Source organism: Patiria miniata, unplaced genomic scaffold (assembly GCF_015706575.1).
Source record: "Patiria miniata isolate m_02_andy unplaced genomic scaffold, ASM1570657v1 HiC_scaffold_18, whole genome shotgun sequence".
Lineage (NCBI taxonomy): Eukaryota > Metazoa > Echinodermata > Asteroidea > Valvatida > Asterinidae > Patiria > Patiria miniata.
In genome coordinates, this window is record NW_024037056.1 from 13,091,950 (window position 1) to 13,106,925 (window position 14,976).

Genomic DNA, 14,976 nt, shown 5'->3' on the forward strand with positions numbered 1-14,976 from the left:
CCATTTCGGAAATCTCTGATATCTTTGAAAATTTCTGGATACCGATTACTAGCGCCCGCCCCCTTCCTTACCAGCCTAATGTTGGATCCGCCCTAGACATGGGTAAAATGGCGCCCCAACTTTGTTGTACGCGACAGCTCAGTTCTGTGGACTCGTACTCAGAAGCTATCGTGAAAATTTACTTTTGGAATATGTGAGCACCTTTGGAGCATCGTTGAATAAGTTTTTATTTCCATGAAAAACTGCATGAATAAGTAATACATTATCTAGAAAAAGTGTCATGTTTCTCTAAAAGTATGTGCTAAAACGTGTACATGTATTGAGCTTCTTTTCAATGCTCGCCAACTTGTCAAAATTAACATAATTGTCACGCCAAGAAAACAGACACATGGAGAATGGGACGGTGTTTTTTTTTTGTCAACGTAAACTAGACTGGGATGTTTTTATATGCTGTTTCTTGACGCATGAGGGCGCTGTAACATTAGGCAATACATTCACACAGCTAGCTAGCTGTGAGCTAACAAATCGTGGTTTAGAGATGCCTGTAGGAGACGGAGAAGTTGGGGTCTTGGGGAACAACATTAAATGCATTCACGAAACACGTCTTGAAGCAAGACTGTTGTAAACCTGTCAATTATCCCCTGGGATCACCATCTCCCCACCCTGGGGCACCACTGCTTGTGGAAATGTATACAGATGCAGACAGAAACAGTACACATGTATTGGCACCAATTGAGTCTTTGAAATATTCACTTTTTCAAAACAAAAATTCTTTGTTTGGTTACATGCTACACGAAAATCTAAACCAAACTATGAAATGTTTTTGACATCAATTTTAAAAGTTTGTTTAGTAAAACAGACGGGGAAAAATCAGTGCTGTTATTTTTTGGCTGTTCCTCAAGTTGAAGCTGTGCACAGGCTAAAATGGTTTTACATGATAACACATCACATATGCATGACATTGGGAAATTTCATAGAAAATTACCATAGTAAGATTTAAAATTTATATCGTTTAAATGGCATCCAGAATCCTCTATTGATGCGCAAGAACCCAGAGACACATTTTTTAGTTATAAATTATTTCAAGGCGCATCAATGGCCATGAAAGAGAACTCAACCTTACTTAATCCTGCAAATTCCTCCAGAATTTCCCAGCGGATTGTATGGAATTTGGAAGGCTTTAAAGCTTTAGGTTATGGCTCATGATCATACATCATGAGGGATGTCTAAAGCTTTCAACTGAGATACAGTAGTTTGAAACCGAAATAAGCCATGCTGCTTAATGGCCCTATTAAACTACAGAGTGGAAGTGCTCTGAAAATGGCTACTGCCCAGTCCAATTTTCAAAAGCAGTCTTTTCTTCAAGACCCCTTGCAGCCTCACTCCTTAGATCTAGAGAATCCATGGTTGATCAGTCAAGATGCACTTTGCGCGTGAGGTTTGGCAAGTCCTAATAGATCAGCGTCAGCCTCCAGTAAGCTGAGGTCCCTTGCTGCACCAATGAAGTGATCCGTCAGCTCAATGTCTCGCAATCGGAGTCGGACCTTGGCACCACGATGATACTTCCTGAGGAGAAAAATAACACAAGTAATCAGTCCCTCAATTGTTAAGATGTGAGATGACACTGATTGTAAGATTATACTGATTGACAACAGCAACAGTGAAAATCCAAGTAACTGCAGTGTTTGAATGTAACAATTCTTTTAGAACATAGACAGAACTACATCGTGTATGTACTTCAAAGTTTATTGTACAGTTCGGTACAATGTACAATGTGTACGTACTCAGGATCCTGTTCTGGCCTCTTGCACACACAATGGAATTTCCCACCAAAATCAATGTAAAGATCGTCGTCAACGATATGAAATATCTTCCCAATGACGATCTGACCCTTGGCGTTGCCGATGTGGACGTGGGATGAATGTCTCAGGAGAGAAGCGAAGCTTTTGGGAGTGTCTGACGTTGCATCTATTTCGGGAAGATCAGGTTGCTGCACTGTTGAATGCTTTACAAATGCGCGTGCGAAACCGGTTAGTTTGGGTCGAACTTCTTCTGCTTGAAGCTCAGTAGTTTCATCATTTTGGTCCGGATCATTTGTCTCCGAGCCATTCTTAACACCTGATGTATCACAAAAAGTGACTCTGGAGGTATCCTGCCAACGACTTGCTCGAATTTTTGCGAGATTTCTTGCCAGTCTGAAAAAGCGCACACCGAGCTGCATGGGCGCCGCCATTTTGTTTGCCCGTCAACCCAGCAGGCCAATCACAATCAAGTTACTTTGCAAACGTCCATTATCGTTTATGCTACGCTCCTCTCTATTGGCTAAATAATTCCTTGCAATGAACTCTGGGATAGACCTTGCTGCTAGCGCGCCATATGCATTTTGAATGAAAGGGTGATAAACATGGCAGAGAACGTCAAAAATATTATTGAATTTTTGCGCCTCGTTGGTCAATTAAAAGTAAGTAAAGATGTAGGACTTACGTTTAACATGATATACTAGATTGTATCGTAGGCGACTTGCCACAAATTGAGGTCTGGAATGGATGTTTCGAAAAGATTTTTGTCATAATTTAAAATTTATTGGAGGATCCGAAAAACAACAATCAACATTGGCAATGGTATGATGGTGGCAGTGGATATTTGGCCGGCGCCGTTATTTAATTTCAGGGAGGCTTTTTTTGCGTTAAATTGCGTAAGGTCTGATTCCCATCAATGACGATGTAATGACTAATGGCGTAATTCATGTAATTATTTTATATTTTCTCTCTGTTTGGTCCTCTTCACTGCCACTGCCAGCGAGTGAAACGGACAGGATGGGTAATGTGCAAGGTGGAACAGCCGGAGAGTGTGTCTGATCACATGTATCGCATGGCAGTTCTCGCCATGCTCATTCCAGAGGGTAAAGGCCTGCGTAGGGATCAGTAAGAACTTCTATTTCCTTTTTCATTTTTTTAAATTGTTTTTGGGGCTGGCTTGTACATGTTCTGGTTAAAATTTTGAGTTGCCCAGGTTGCAATACTTAAGTAGTGTGTAGAGGGTGCATCAACAAGATGAATCTAGCTCTTGGGAATTTTGGCACTGATATCCGAGAAATTCTCGAGCATCCCCCCCCCCCCCAAAAAAAAAAACCACCAAAAAACCTGTACTACCCGGGAGGGCAATGGCCCATCCCCCACCTTATTTTTTTTGTTGGGAAACAAAAAATGCTGATTTTGAAGTTATCTTGTAACCTCCAACGGTCCAAATTTTCTACATGTTCAACTTTACCTTGAATCAGCTGATTACCTCGTACTACATGTACCTGTAAATTTATGCACATCCCTAGTGCATGGCCAGCTTCTGTTTAACCATTCCAAAACTCTCTGATCAGCTTTTTTTTCAAATTTACCAAGACAACTTGTCATATGTTCAAGTGGTGGTACCTAGTGTACTCAAGTCTTTGGAAAAGGTTTTACGATAATTTTCACCTAGAAAATATTTATGCTGTTTTCTCCAACAGTTGTATCAAGATGGCCATAGTACACGACCTAGCCGAGTGCATAGTGGGGGACATTGCACCAGCAGATGGTGTCAGCAAAGAAGAAAAGTATAGACGAGAAAAGGTGAAAGAAACTTATCCAAATTTCCCCTTTCTCCACCACCTCCCCCTACTCTAGTCCGAAAATTTGGGACTCTCAACACTGTGAATGAGGGTCCCAAAACTTAAAGGGAATATACAACATTTGCAAACATCGAAAAATAAAACTACCAAGTTTTTACGAAATACCTTAATAGGATGTTGGTAAATGACAGTCTAAAGCATCCTGTAAAATTATGGCACCTGGTGTGAAGTCATTTTCAAGAAAATGGTATTTTTGACTCCGACTCGACCACCGTTGGAAAAACCTAATTTTTTTCAACTACTGCTCCAAATTTACCATTAATTCAGTCCAAATTTTGTTTGCTATTGGTTGCATGTTCATGAACGGGTGCAGACCAGCTAGACTGGTTCCCTTACCTTACAATTTTCGGGCATCTGTAAATTGATCCATTTTATATTTAGTGGAGTCAGGGAACCAGACTACTTGAACACTTTTGTTTTTCTTGGTTTTTCCAGCATTTTCGAACACAAAACTTCAAACGCTGTCAGTGTAACAATATTGATCTATTATACTAACCCCTCAAATAGTTCATTTCTGAAAATGACAGCAAAAGCCAATGATGTACATTCCCTTTAAGGTATTGATAACATGAAATACAAGACAATAGACTGGCACATGAAACAACCAGTCCAACAACTAGCCAACAACCCTTTAGTACTACATCAATCAACGATGTCAAAGGAAACATCTGGTTCCTACAATCACTGCCAAATCTCGCTGGGCCACTCATCCCCGGCCCCCAGTCAATGTTGTCTCTCATTACATCATCTGTGTTCCAGCTGGAGATAACAACATTGACCGGGGGAGAGGGGGAGTGGGGGACCGGGGGAGTGGGGCACCGGGGAGGGTATGCTTGTTGTCACGCGCCAGATTGCTGTAACACACTCACGACAAAGACTCGCATGCACATCATAATGATTTGAAGTAAGGTAGCCAGTCTATGTAAACCCTTTGCCTATGGACAACATAGCCTCTTCACAGGATGTTTGACTTTTGGTTTAATCATTTTTGACAGCACACTTATTGTCGTAACCAGCTTATCTGTTTTACATTGTATATTTCAGGAAGCAATGAACCACTTGACAAGCCTTGTGGATCCTGCTGTCGGATCAGAACTTTGTCAACTCTGGGAGGTAAGTATTCTTCTTCCCCATAGGTAGCCTTGACCAAGGCGTTGGGCTTATCGATTCGCCGATAACAAAAAAAATCGCCGATAAGAAAATCACACAGTGCATGCATGAGCTAGTCCGCGTAACCCAACGCCTTGATGGTTTTGAGTTGACCCAGCAAAACCTATTACGGTAATGAGGTACCACCCCCCGCGTATCCTGAATTCTCATTGGTCAGCCCGCGATAGGCTAACAAACACGTCGCATCCGCGAAGAAACGCTGCAATGGCGGCCCGTTGCTGTGGGTGAAAGTCGTTCAGTCCCAATCTGTCCGAAGCAGTATTGAAGGCTCCAACGAATTCTGCAGGTAATGCTGTCATTAGACGATCGTTGCCCACTCAAATGGATTCATTACACGAGCCGAAAAACTTTCAACAATTTGACATTGATTCGAAAGTGACGAACATTTCGCTCTCGCTAAAAAGACATGGAAGACGCCATGATGACTAATGCATTATGCATGCCGCGCGACGTCACATGATTCATGTGAAGCTAACAATTGGTCAGCTTAAAAATGAATTAATCATACTATTGGGAAGGTTGTTTCATGTGATTGGTCCAAGACGAACCTACATAATCATCACGGCATACCCGCATATCCTGAAGCCCGCCCATTTTTTTCCAAAACTGGACGAAAAGGTAAAGAAAGACATTAAACCCGGAAGTTGCAGACCCAACAAGGCGGTCGTTCGACAGGCCACGCGGCGCGTATATCCCCCACACGTACGTACGTACACCCACACGCAGAACACAGTAGGCCTACATTTACTGCCTTATTACACCATGCGTACATGTACAGTCCGTACTCACGTGTGTGTGCTTGCTGGTTGTGTTAGTACCGAACCGTTCGTATGGACAAGGGTCGGTGGTACACGCACGTAGCCGCGTTGATTGTGGGTGCAGGGCCCGATTATCTCCCTTCGACAAAAAGCCGAGAGACCGCATTGAACAAGGCTACCCCATAGGTTGGTTAGGGGGTATTTGTACACTGTTCTTTAATATTGTGTTAATAATCGTCAGATTTGAACAGCGTCCCCATTGAAAGTATGGTACCCCCCCCCCCCCCCCCCCCCCCCCATTCCTCCATCTATTGATTTTCGGAGGCCAAGTGTCCGGAGAAAAAACCCTGTCTACATTTCAGATTTTTTTACTGATGAAAAACCCCCTTGCAACAATTCCTGGATCCGCCCCTGGTCCAGAAAGGTCAGGAAGGGTCAGTAAAGGAAAGGATATGGTAGGATAAACTGGTACTGTAGAATAGGACAGGACGGGATAAGTAAGGATACGCAAACAAGGGACAGGGACAGAGGTAGGACAAAGACTGATACATAAATACAACATTGCTGTACACATTGAATAATAAAACTGGTAACCTGGACTAAAATTGAGCATGTAGGATTTGTTTTGAGGAAAAGCTTTATAGATAATATTGTTTTGTTCATGGTTGACACAGTTCGAAGTTGCAGTGATTCAAACGAGCCAATTAAAGAGGTTGTGGAATGCTCGAAAACATTTCCGTCATTTTTTGGGTATATGTAGCCTAAGGTGTGATGAAATAAAAACGACTATTGTTTCTGTCATGAAATGAGTACAAAAGGTACTTTTGAGAGCTATTTTTCAAGTCCTGTCATGCCTGTTTCGACCCGAACATGCAATTTGTGTAAAAGTCGTCGTTGCGGGCAGCAAACAAAACACAGTAAATCGTGACGTAATAAACAGGACTCCCGATGCAGAGTAGCATAAACGAGTCCTGTTTATTACGTCACGATTTACTGTGTTTTGCTACTCTGCATCGGGAGTCCTGTTTATTACGTCACGATTTACTGTGTTTTGTTTGCTGCCCGCAACGACGACTTTTACACAAATTGCATGTTCGGGTCGAAACAGGCATGACAGGACTTGAAAAACAGCTCTCAAAAGTACCTTTTGTACTCATTTTATGACAGAAACAATAGTCGTTTTTATTTCATCACACCTTAGGCTACATATACCCGAAGAATGATGGAAATGTCTTCGAGCATTCCACAACCTCATTAAGGAAGGAATGTTCTGAGAAGTACTGAAAAGCTAACAAAGTAACTTTGAATTGGCTGCGTGTTCCTTGTCTGTTTTTTTAGGAGTATGAGGAGGGTTCCACAGAGGAGGCCAAGTTCGTCAAAGATTTGGACAAATTTGAGATGATTCTGCAGGCTTTTGAGTACGAAACGCTAGAAAAAAGGCCGTTGGAATTGCAAGAGTTCTACAACACAACCAAAGGTATGGACTGTGCAAGAAATACTCCTTTGATGTTCAGTTTATTCAGTGGGTTTATTCGATGATTTGCATTTAAAAATTGCATTAAAAATGACCTACCATTCAGTTTTTGGCTTTGCCACAATTTCTGACTTAACTTCATTTGCATATATATCGCCAAAGTAACCTCCCAAATTATCATCAAAAATTTACTTGGATTAAAGATCGTATTGGCACTAAACACCACGCGAAGTTATTCAGTCTGGTTTGCTGTCAGTTAGAACAAAAATTCAAGATATGTAAGTAATTTCTAACAATCAGTCAATCAACTGATTTTGGGAACGAAGAGTGCTGTTGACAAAATTGTGTGATCAAAAGGGTGTGCATGTTTTTTCAAGAATTTCTCGAAAAGTGTAATATCCACTGAGCTGAAACTTCAACAGGTTAGGTTTTGAACATTCCTCTTTGGATTTTGAGTTGTGTAATTATTGGGAACGAACAAAATGTGACCTACTGAGGCAAAATAAGGAATGTCTCCCAAAACATTGTTTTGAGTAATCGACGCCTTAAGTCGGATATAGTAGAAAAATCATGTGAAAATTGATATTTGTTGTTTTGTATTTTTGAGTAGTCAAGGTACCCAAGATTCACACTACAAATTTTTTTTGGGAAAAAACACCCCACCAGTGGAAAAACTGAAGAACGTTTATCATCAGTGCCATTGGCGGCGCAATGCATGTCTTTTTTTTTTCAAAGCCGTTTTTCTCGAAATGAGGTTGGCGAAGATTGGCGGGACACTGTTGATGTTCCTGCGGCATATCTTTGGAATAAATTCAGCTACAGAAATAAATCTGGTATCATTGGAAAGCCGATGATTTGCGCTTTAACATGATGGGCATCACTTGAAAAGTCAAAGGTGGGGGTTATTCCTCATTATGCTATGGCAGGTCACAAATGCATGAACAGCAAACGATCCTATGTGCATTTAACCCTCACTTTGTAGTGATGGGTCACATATATGCTAATCTCAGATCTACAGAAGCAGGTGCATGATAGGACACGATGTGAACCTCCTTGTCAAGTATGATTTTAATAGGAGCTCATTGTCCCCACCCCCGCAAGAGTCCACAGTCATATAATGCCAAGGGCAAGTTGATTCTTCCGTAACCAGGATTTTTGAAGGGGTCATTCGTCACAGATACATATCGGAAACTATTCTCTGAATAGCCCTAGGGCATGAGAAAAAAATCAGTATGATCCTGCTAGCTGCATGTTGTCTCTGGAACACCGGGCACGTGCTATCAGATGAAATGGTCAGATTTGTGCGTCATATACCCTAGCTTTTGATTTTGAGAGATTGATGAGCACACATATAGGCAAATGGAGGCTTCGCAGTTTAAAATGTAGGCAATGATTTGAAATTTAGGCTGGGTCGCTGCCAGATTTACAGTCGTAACAAAAGTATTTGATCATCGGTAAATGATATAACACGTGGTAAAGGCGGTTACGGCACCTGTTGCACGCGCAGCGCTGCGATGCGCACAGATACCGCATGCTATCCCAGGGTTTTACTTGCCACATGCGAGGAGTGGTATTGCACCAACCCACAGGGATTGTTGTTATTCCTCGACTATATTATGAAAGTTCATAGCCAAACTTGTTGAAAGCCAGCAGATGATGATAAACTCACGACCCGGATGGCATCCATGTCACTTTGGGGCGCTGTGGTCCAATGGTTACGGTGTTCGACTTGTGTGCCGTGGTACACGGGTTCGAATCCTGACCGTGGGAACATGGTGCTTGTGCTCTTGAGCAAGGCACTTTACCATTATTGCTTCGTCCTTCGGATGGGACGTAAAGCCGTAGGTCCCGTGTGCTGTGTAATGCACGTTAAAGAACCCAGTAACACTTGTCTCTAAGAGGAGGGGTTTGCCCCGGTGTTTCTGGCAGTGGCAGCAATTATGTGCCGCAGCACCTAGCAAAAAGGTGCTACATAATGGGTCTCATAATGTTCATATACTTCATTTACCTGGCTTTGGTTGCATTCTCCCCCAGCGCTTTGTATCCTACAGTTATTATTATTATTATTATAAATATGTGAACTGAAATTGCTTGAGAAAAAGATAGCTAGAGTTCATTTGCCTTTTCTTTTGTGGGGTTTGGCCACAAGCCAAAACTTACAAACAAAACAAATTCCTGAATGCCGAAACGATTTGGGGTGTAGGAGGACACAATCTAGACTGGTGGCAGGTGGGGTGCGAGTTGAAGAGTCTGAATCGTGGGAAGAGTCCTGGCCCATTCATAGTGCTCGTCACGGTTCAGCACTGCCACAGACAGACCACTTTACCTGCCCTTGAACGGCAGGCTACACATACTCTGCGTGTCAGCATTTCCAAAAAAAAAAGCATTGTCAAAAAATGTAATTCCTTTTGCACTCCTGTGAGTGTGAGTGGAAAACAGGGTACCCCCTTTTTTTGCAGCTTGCTAGAAGGCCAGACTTGTTGGATTGTTCTGCTTCAAAGATTTTTAATGCATTTCTGTATTGTGATGGATTTGATTTTTTTTTTTGGGGGGGGGTTGTACTGTTCTTGCATGTGCTTTTCTCCAATGCCACCACGTCTGTGATTGTTTCAATTGGTTACAGTCAACTTCAGAGCAAGGTCGGCTAAAAACTGATGCACTTCATAGTTTTGCTGTTCACACTTGGGTTTTTGATACCACAGACAACTTTAACCCAGGGTAAAAATCGGTTCTCAGTGACTCGGACTCAGACTTGAACCAAATAACTAGAGACTCGGACTCGACCCAAATGACTCGAGACTCGGACTCGACCCAATTGACTCGCGACTCTGACTCGACCCAAATGACTCGAGACTTGGACTTGACCCAAATGACTTGAGACTTGGACTCGACCCAATTGACTCGCGACTCGGACTCGACCCAAATGACTCCAGACTCGGACTCGACCCAAATGACTAGAGACTCGGACTCGACCCAAATGACTCGAGACTCGGACTCGACCCAAATGACTCGAGACTCGGACTCGACCCAATTGACTCGAGAATCGGACTCGACCCAATTGACTCGAGAATCGGACTCGACCCAAATGACTCGAGACTCGGACTCGACCCAAATGACTCGAGACTCGGACTCGACCCAATTGACTCATGACTCAGACTCGGACTTGACTCCAGAGACATGAATACAATACTGATGTACAAACACATGTCTGTAGGAACAATCTTAAATTGTGCCCTATCTTGCCAAAAGATACATTTTGTAGGTGGTACAAGCAACTTAAAACCCTAACAGAACTCAACCCGTCAAACCCCAACGGCATGTATTGTTGGAATCTGTCAGGATGGGTACAGTACCCCTAAACTGACAGTCTTTTACATTGGGTTGGCACACCTCCAGAAACAAAGTCAGAAATATGTGTGTGCAGTTTCCCATCGTGTTGGAATTTCTAGGATGGGTATGGTTCCTAGTAAATCATGCTAGGGAGTTAGGGTTCATTCATCTGGCATGAGGCATTTTTTTGAGGGGAAAGTGGAAGGGGGGGGGGGGTCATGGTACAAGGGTAGTCGTCCGATATGCCTGGTTCCAGCACCGAAACAAATCAGCGTCCCAGACAAAGTGCAAATAAAAGAAAATATATTTTAATCGCTTAATGCAAGAATTCTGCGGGCTGTTGGTGCATTAGACCCAGCAGACCGTTACTGCACAAAGTGGAATATTGTTGTTGTATTTGTCCTAGCAAAAATAACAGTGGGATGGGGTCAACTTTTGTGATGGTTGTCATCAATCTGAAGGATAATGGAAGGATTTTATTTTTTTTTGTTCCGTTGTTGTTGCTTGCTTCTTTTTTGGGAGGGAAAGGGGGTGTTTTTAGTAATACACGAAAAAACTACGGTCCTTTCTTTGCCATACAAAGGATGGATCACAAGGGCGTCCCTTTTTATGTCTAATTTCTATGGTTCTCATATTTTTAATTTAGTTTTTGATTATTCCAACTTAGACTTGATGAATATTCAATTTCGAAATGCACTGAACAAGTTTCACATGCGGCAGCCAAAACTTCATCGATCAGTGACAAAGACCTTATTAAATTTATGAAAAGAACAGGTAGTGGTGGCGGATGTTTGACTGATTTTAAAGTAGAAGATTGAGCTGATATTCCTCGTGGAAGCTCTCATATTATGCCCGATAATGGCTTTCAAACACTTGTGGCATTTGACAAACAATAAAACCTTACCACTTTTACATTTTTCATCATCTGCTCGAGACCGTTCACATGTTTTGAATATTTCAATTGAATAAACAAAATTCCATTCAGACATTTGATTGATGATCAAATATTCAAATATTTGCATATTCAACACAGCCTCATGGGCGTCGCGAGGGGGGGGGGGCAAGGGGGGCACTTGCCCCCCCCCCCTGGAAAAGCAAAAAAAAAAAAAAAAAAAGGAAGAAAAAGAGGCGCGAAGACAAAGTGGTGTAAATGTAATGAGGGGGGGGGGGGGGCAGAATGTCCCTGCCCCCCTCTAAAACTGATAAATCGAGAATGTGTTCAGAAATACAAGCATTTTTGGCAAAAAAATATGTTGCCCCCCTCTAGAAAAAATCCTGGCGACGCCCATGCACAGCCTTCATTCTTTTCAAAGCCTTAACTGTGTTTATACGTTTTGTGGTGTTTTGTTTTTATGCTATCTTCCAGGCAAATTTACACATCCGACCGTTCAGGAATGGGTGGGCGAAGTCTACAGGCAACGAGATGGCGACATGGCTGACAAAAGCTGACATTTGTGTAAGCGTCCGTCACCAGAAATCTCAATCTTCTGAGGTAAATGAGATGACATTGTGCAAGCGTCCGACACCAGAAATCTCAATCTTCTGAGGTAAATGAGATAAAACCAGCTAATTCAGTGACTGATTTTGGCGGCTTCGAGGAAACAATGCAAAAATCCCTGGGGCCGCCATAAAAACCTCTCTGAGTTGTTTGAAATACTCCAAACATTCCGCAGCTGTTTCAAGTTTTCTTAAAATTGGGCAAATGGATGTTACGCAGCAGATTTGTTGCACTGTTTTGTTTCGTTGGCTACAGGTCTTCATATTGAGTTTGGGAGTATTGGATAGACTGTGTTATCATTTGCAGCTACCCAAAAAGTAATTGACAAAATTATATTGTTGAAAAGCATACTTGGTTTAAAGATAGAATGGCACTAAACTTCCTGTGAAATTATTTTTTTGTTGCAAGCTGTCATTTTGAAGAAAACAATAAAAGAAGGTAAATTTTGTTTTAATCCCAGACGCTGATTTCGGGGCAATTCAAAACATGACTTGGCAAGTTTTGAATTGAAATCGAGATCCTAGAATATTGTATTCTCGGAATATACGGCATTCACAGAGCTTAAACTTCATCAGGTTAGTTGTTCAGCACCCTTCTTTGGATTTTGAACTTTTTTTTGTGCTTCAAACGAAAAACAGTGCACAAACGACAAATGATATAAGTCCATTGACCCAAATCGTTGAACAGCTAACTATTTTATAAATAAAAGTTAAAGCCCAAAAAGTTTTCTGTTAAAAAAATCATATGGTAATTGATATAATTTAATCATAATTAAAATATATTCCTTCCACTGTTGCAGTGGTTGGGAGCCTGGCAGATCTTGATCAACATAGGGAGAATGATTTAACGTGATTAGACAGATGTTCTTTTTGAGCAATTTGAGGGGAATCATTGGGCATTACCAGAGGGAAAATACGCTTAAAGGGAATATACATCATTTGCTTTTGCTGTAATTTTCAGAAATGGATGGGATTGGGGGTCGGAAATATAAAGCAAATATAGTTACACTGACTTTTTGGAGGTTTGGGGTTCGAAAATGCTATAAAAACCAAGAAAAACGATCATTTTCCTGTAGTCTGGTTCCCTGACTCCATATAAGAAGAAACAGAGCAGTTTACATACATTGGGGAATTGTAAGGTCAGGGAACCAGTCTAGCTGGCTCGTACCCGTTCATAGGTTTGTAATCGATTGCAAACAAGTGCGATGGTCAATTGGGGCCAGTATTTGAAAAAAAAGCCAGTTATTTCCAACGCTGATCGGCCGATCAGCGTTGGAAATTGATACAAAAATACCACTTTTCTTGAAAATGACAGTATACCAGGTGCCATAATTTTACAGGATGCTTTAGACTGTCATTTACCAACATCCTATTAAGGTATTTCGCAAAAACTTGGTAGTTTTATTTTTCGATGTTTGCAAATGTTGTATATTCCCTTTAATAAAACTTCTTTGGTGTATTTTGCATTTTACAAAACAGTGTCACTTTTTTGGTCAATAGAGGGGGCACTTTCGTATGGACAGCCTCAGAGTCATTGGCGTTCGCATACAAAATGACTTGCCAGATTGGAGAACCATCAATGAAAAGTTCATTGACCTTTTCACTAGCTGGCCAGAGACTGCTATAGACCTGGTGCGTTTAAGGCGGAGTTAGAGGGCAATGGTTTTGTATTGCAAGGATTGGCATTAGTAAACCTTTTTGTGCATTCATTGTTAAATAATAAAAAAAAATATAATACCCTCAGGCATCCGCACCGCATCAGGTCTATTTGTACATGCCTGGCACTTTTTGGTCAACAGAGGGGGTACTTTCTCAGTAATGGTCAGTTTCGTCGAGCAGTGGGTATCTGTGAGCTGAAAAGTTGACTTTGTTTAATAATAGCAACAAATACCAATAAATCTGACTTGTACATTTAGATATTTCAAAGCTAATAAAAGGCTTAATATCTTTACTTTGAGCTGTGCATAATTCACTTTGTTTGGAAATGAAAATAATTTCGATGGAGTTATAGGCATCTTTGTTCATGTACGTGAGTGTTTTTGTTTTTGGGCAATTTGTGAATAGCATAGGTTTAAACTGAACACGTATTTAAGCTTTCTAGTAAATAATCTTCTGAGGCCAAAAAAAGTCTCCGGTTTCTGGTAGCGCGCGCGTCGCCGTAGCCATGCGCGTCGGCAAAATGAAAAAAGTTTTTTTTTTCAATGAAAGATGATGTCTCAAAACCGCCAAACTCACTGGTTTGACTGGAATCCTGCTGCTGCACAATTTTAACGTGTTTTTAGATTGGGTTATGGTCGAGAATAAGCTGTATGTGACCTCTCTGGACTCCCATTATATTTGCACTAAGTTTAGTCGGGCACCATTTGCAGTCATCAGCCGACATTTGAAGCAAAAACAGGTAAAAAAAAAAGCCGCGTCGCCGCACCACTTTTTGGGCGAGCTCCATACCAGAAACCGGAGACTTTTTTTTTTTTGGCCTAAGCTTTAATTCTATAGTTCCGGCCCTTGACATTCCGGGCCCAAAACGGATAATGATTTTTTTTTCACCTGAATTTTTGTAGAAAAAGTATGAATGTAGTTACCTTTATAATACCGTTTCATGTGAACCGAAACACTTGTCAGTTGAAAGTAATACATATTTGATTGATGCACTTGTCACTGTATGGGCCCCTACAATATATTTTTTTTCAACAGACACCCCTCAAATGCATCTTTTGTGTTCCATTTGTATACTCAGTCTTTTGTAATATGTTGCTATTCTCCGAGGATTTTCAAGGCCAAATGTTTTTGTAATGCGTCTGTAAATTTCCATGTGTCGAAATTTCTTTTTCTTCAGCGGTAAATTCTCTAATATTTAATGTTTTCCCGTTAGAAAAAACATCTCCAATGATTGACTTACAGTTTAGTGGTTCAAACTTTGTAATGAAATAGTTCCTGAGCTGGAGAGAGCGGCTAGCTGGCTGCCTGTCGAAAGGTGCAGGCGCGGCGCTAGGACCAAAACTACCTACGCTGGCCAAATAACGATTTGTATGCCCAATCACGATTTGTATGTTCTCCTTTGTTTCGCTATTGGAGCATTTTGT

At 41.4% G+C, this 14,976-nt stretch overlaps 2 protein-coding genes across 3 annotated transcripts; one reads left to right on the forward strand and one right to left on the reverse strand.

Moving 5' to 3' along the window:
- Nucleotides 1-202: 202 nt before the first annotated feature.
- On the reverse strand, nucleotides 203-2,259 carry LOC119724670 (28S ribosomal protein S28, mitochondrial-like). The gene is made up of 2 exons (XM_038195828.1): nucleotides 1,785-2,259; nucleotides 203-1,566 (listed from the first exon to the last, which is right to left on the reverse strand). Exons 1-2 carry the CDS (start codon nucleotides 2,231-2,233, stop codon nucleotides 1,416-1,418), a joined length of 600 nt encoding a protein of 199 aa, XP_038051756.1. The 5' UTR covers nucleotides 2,234-2,259; the 3' UTR covers nucleotides 203-1,415.
- A 63-nt stretch (nucleotides 2,260-2,322) lies between these two features.
- On the forward strand, nucleotides 2,323-12,284 carry LOC119724671 (5'-deoxynucleotidase HDDC2-like). 2 transcript variants are annotated; one of them, XR_005270665.1, is made up of 7 exons: nucleotides 2,323-2,461; nucleotides 2,800-2,924; nucleotides 3,503-3,605; nucleotides 4,709-4,777; nucleotides 6,931-7,069; nucleotides 11,763-11,897; nucleotides 11,953-12,284. XR_005270665.1 is itself a non-coding variant. In XM_038195829.1 (6 exons), the coding sequence occupies exons 1-6, from the start codon at nucleotides 2,405-2,407 to the stop codon at nucleotides 11,843-11,845; spliced, it is 576 nt and encodes a 191-aa protein (XP_038051757.1). In that variant the 5' UTR covers nucleotides 2,323-2,404; the 3' UTR covers nucleotides 11,846-12,283. The 2 variants fall into 2 exon arrangements, 1 of the variants encoding a protein (XP_038051757.1); XM_038195829.1 differs by having other exon boundaries at nucleotides 11,763-12,283.
- Nucleotides 12,285-14,976: the final 2,692 nt, after the last annotated feature.

Coding starts and splice junctions, on each gene's coding strand:
- LOC119724670 (XM_038195828.1), bottom strand. CDS start 2,233: ATGGCGGCGCCCATGCAGCTCGGTGTGCGCTTTTTCAGACTGGCAAGA. Junction 1,567..1,784: donor AGGCCAGAACAGGATCCTGA/GTACGTACACAT, acceptor TTTTCTCCTCAG/GAAGTATCATCGTGGTGCCA.
- LOC119724671 (XM_038195829.1), top strand. CDS start 2,405: ATGGCAGAGAACGTCAAAAATATTATTGAATTTTTGCGCCTCGTTGGT. Junction 2,925..3,502: donor AAAGGCCTGCGTAGGGATCA/GTAAGAACTTCT, acceptor TTTCTCCAACAG/TTGTATCAAGATGGCCATAG. Junction 3,606..4,708: donor AAAAGTATAGACGAGAAAAG/GTGAAAGAAACT, acceptor TGTATATTTCAG/GAAGCAATGAACCACTTGAC.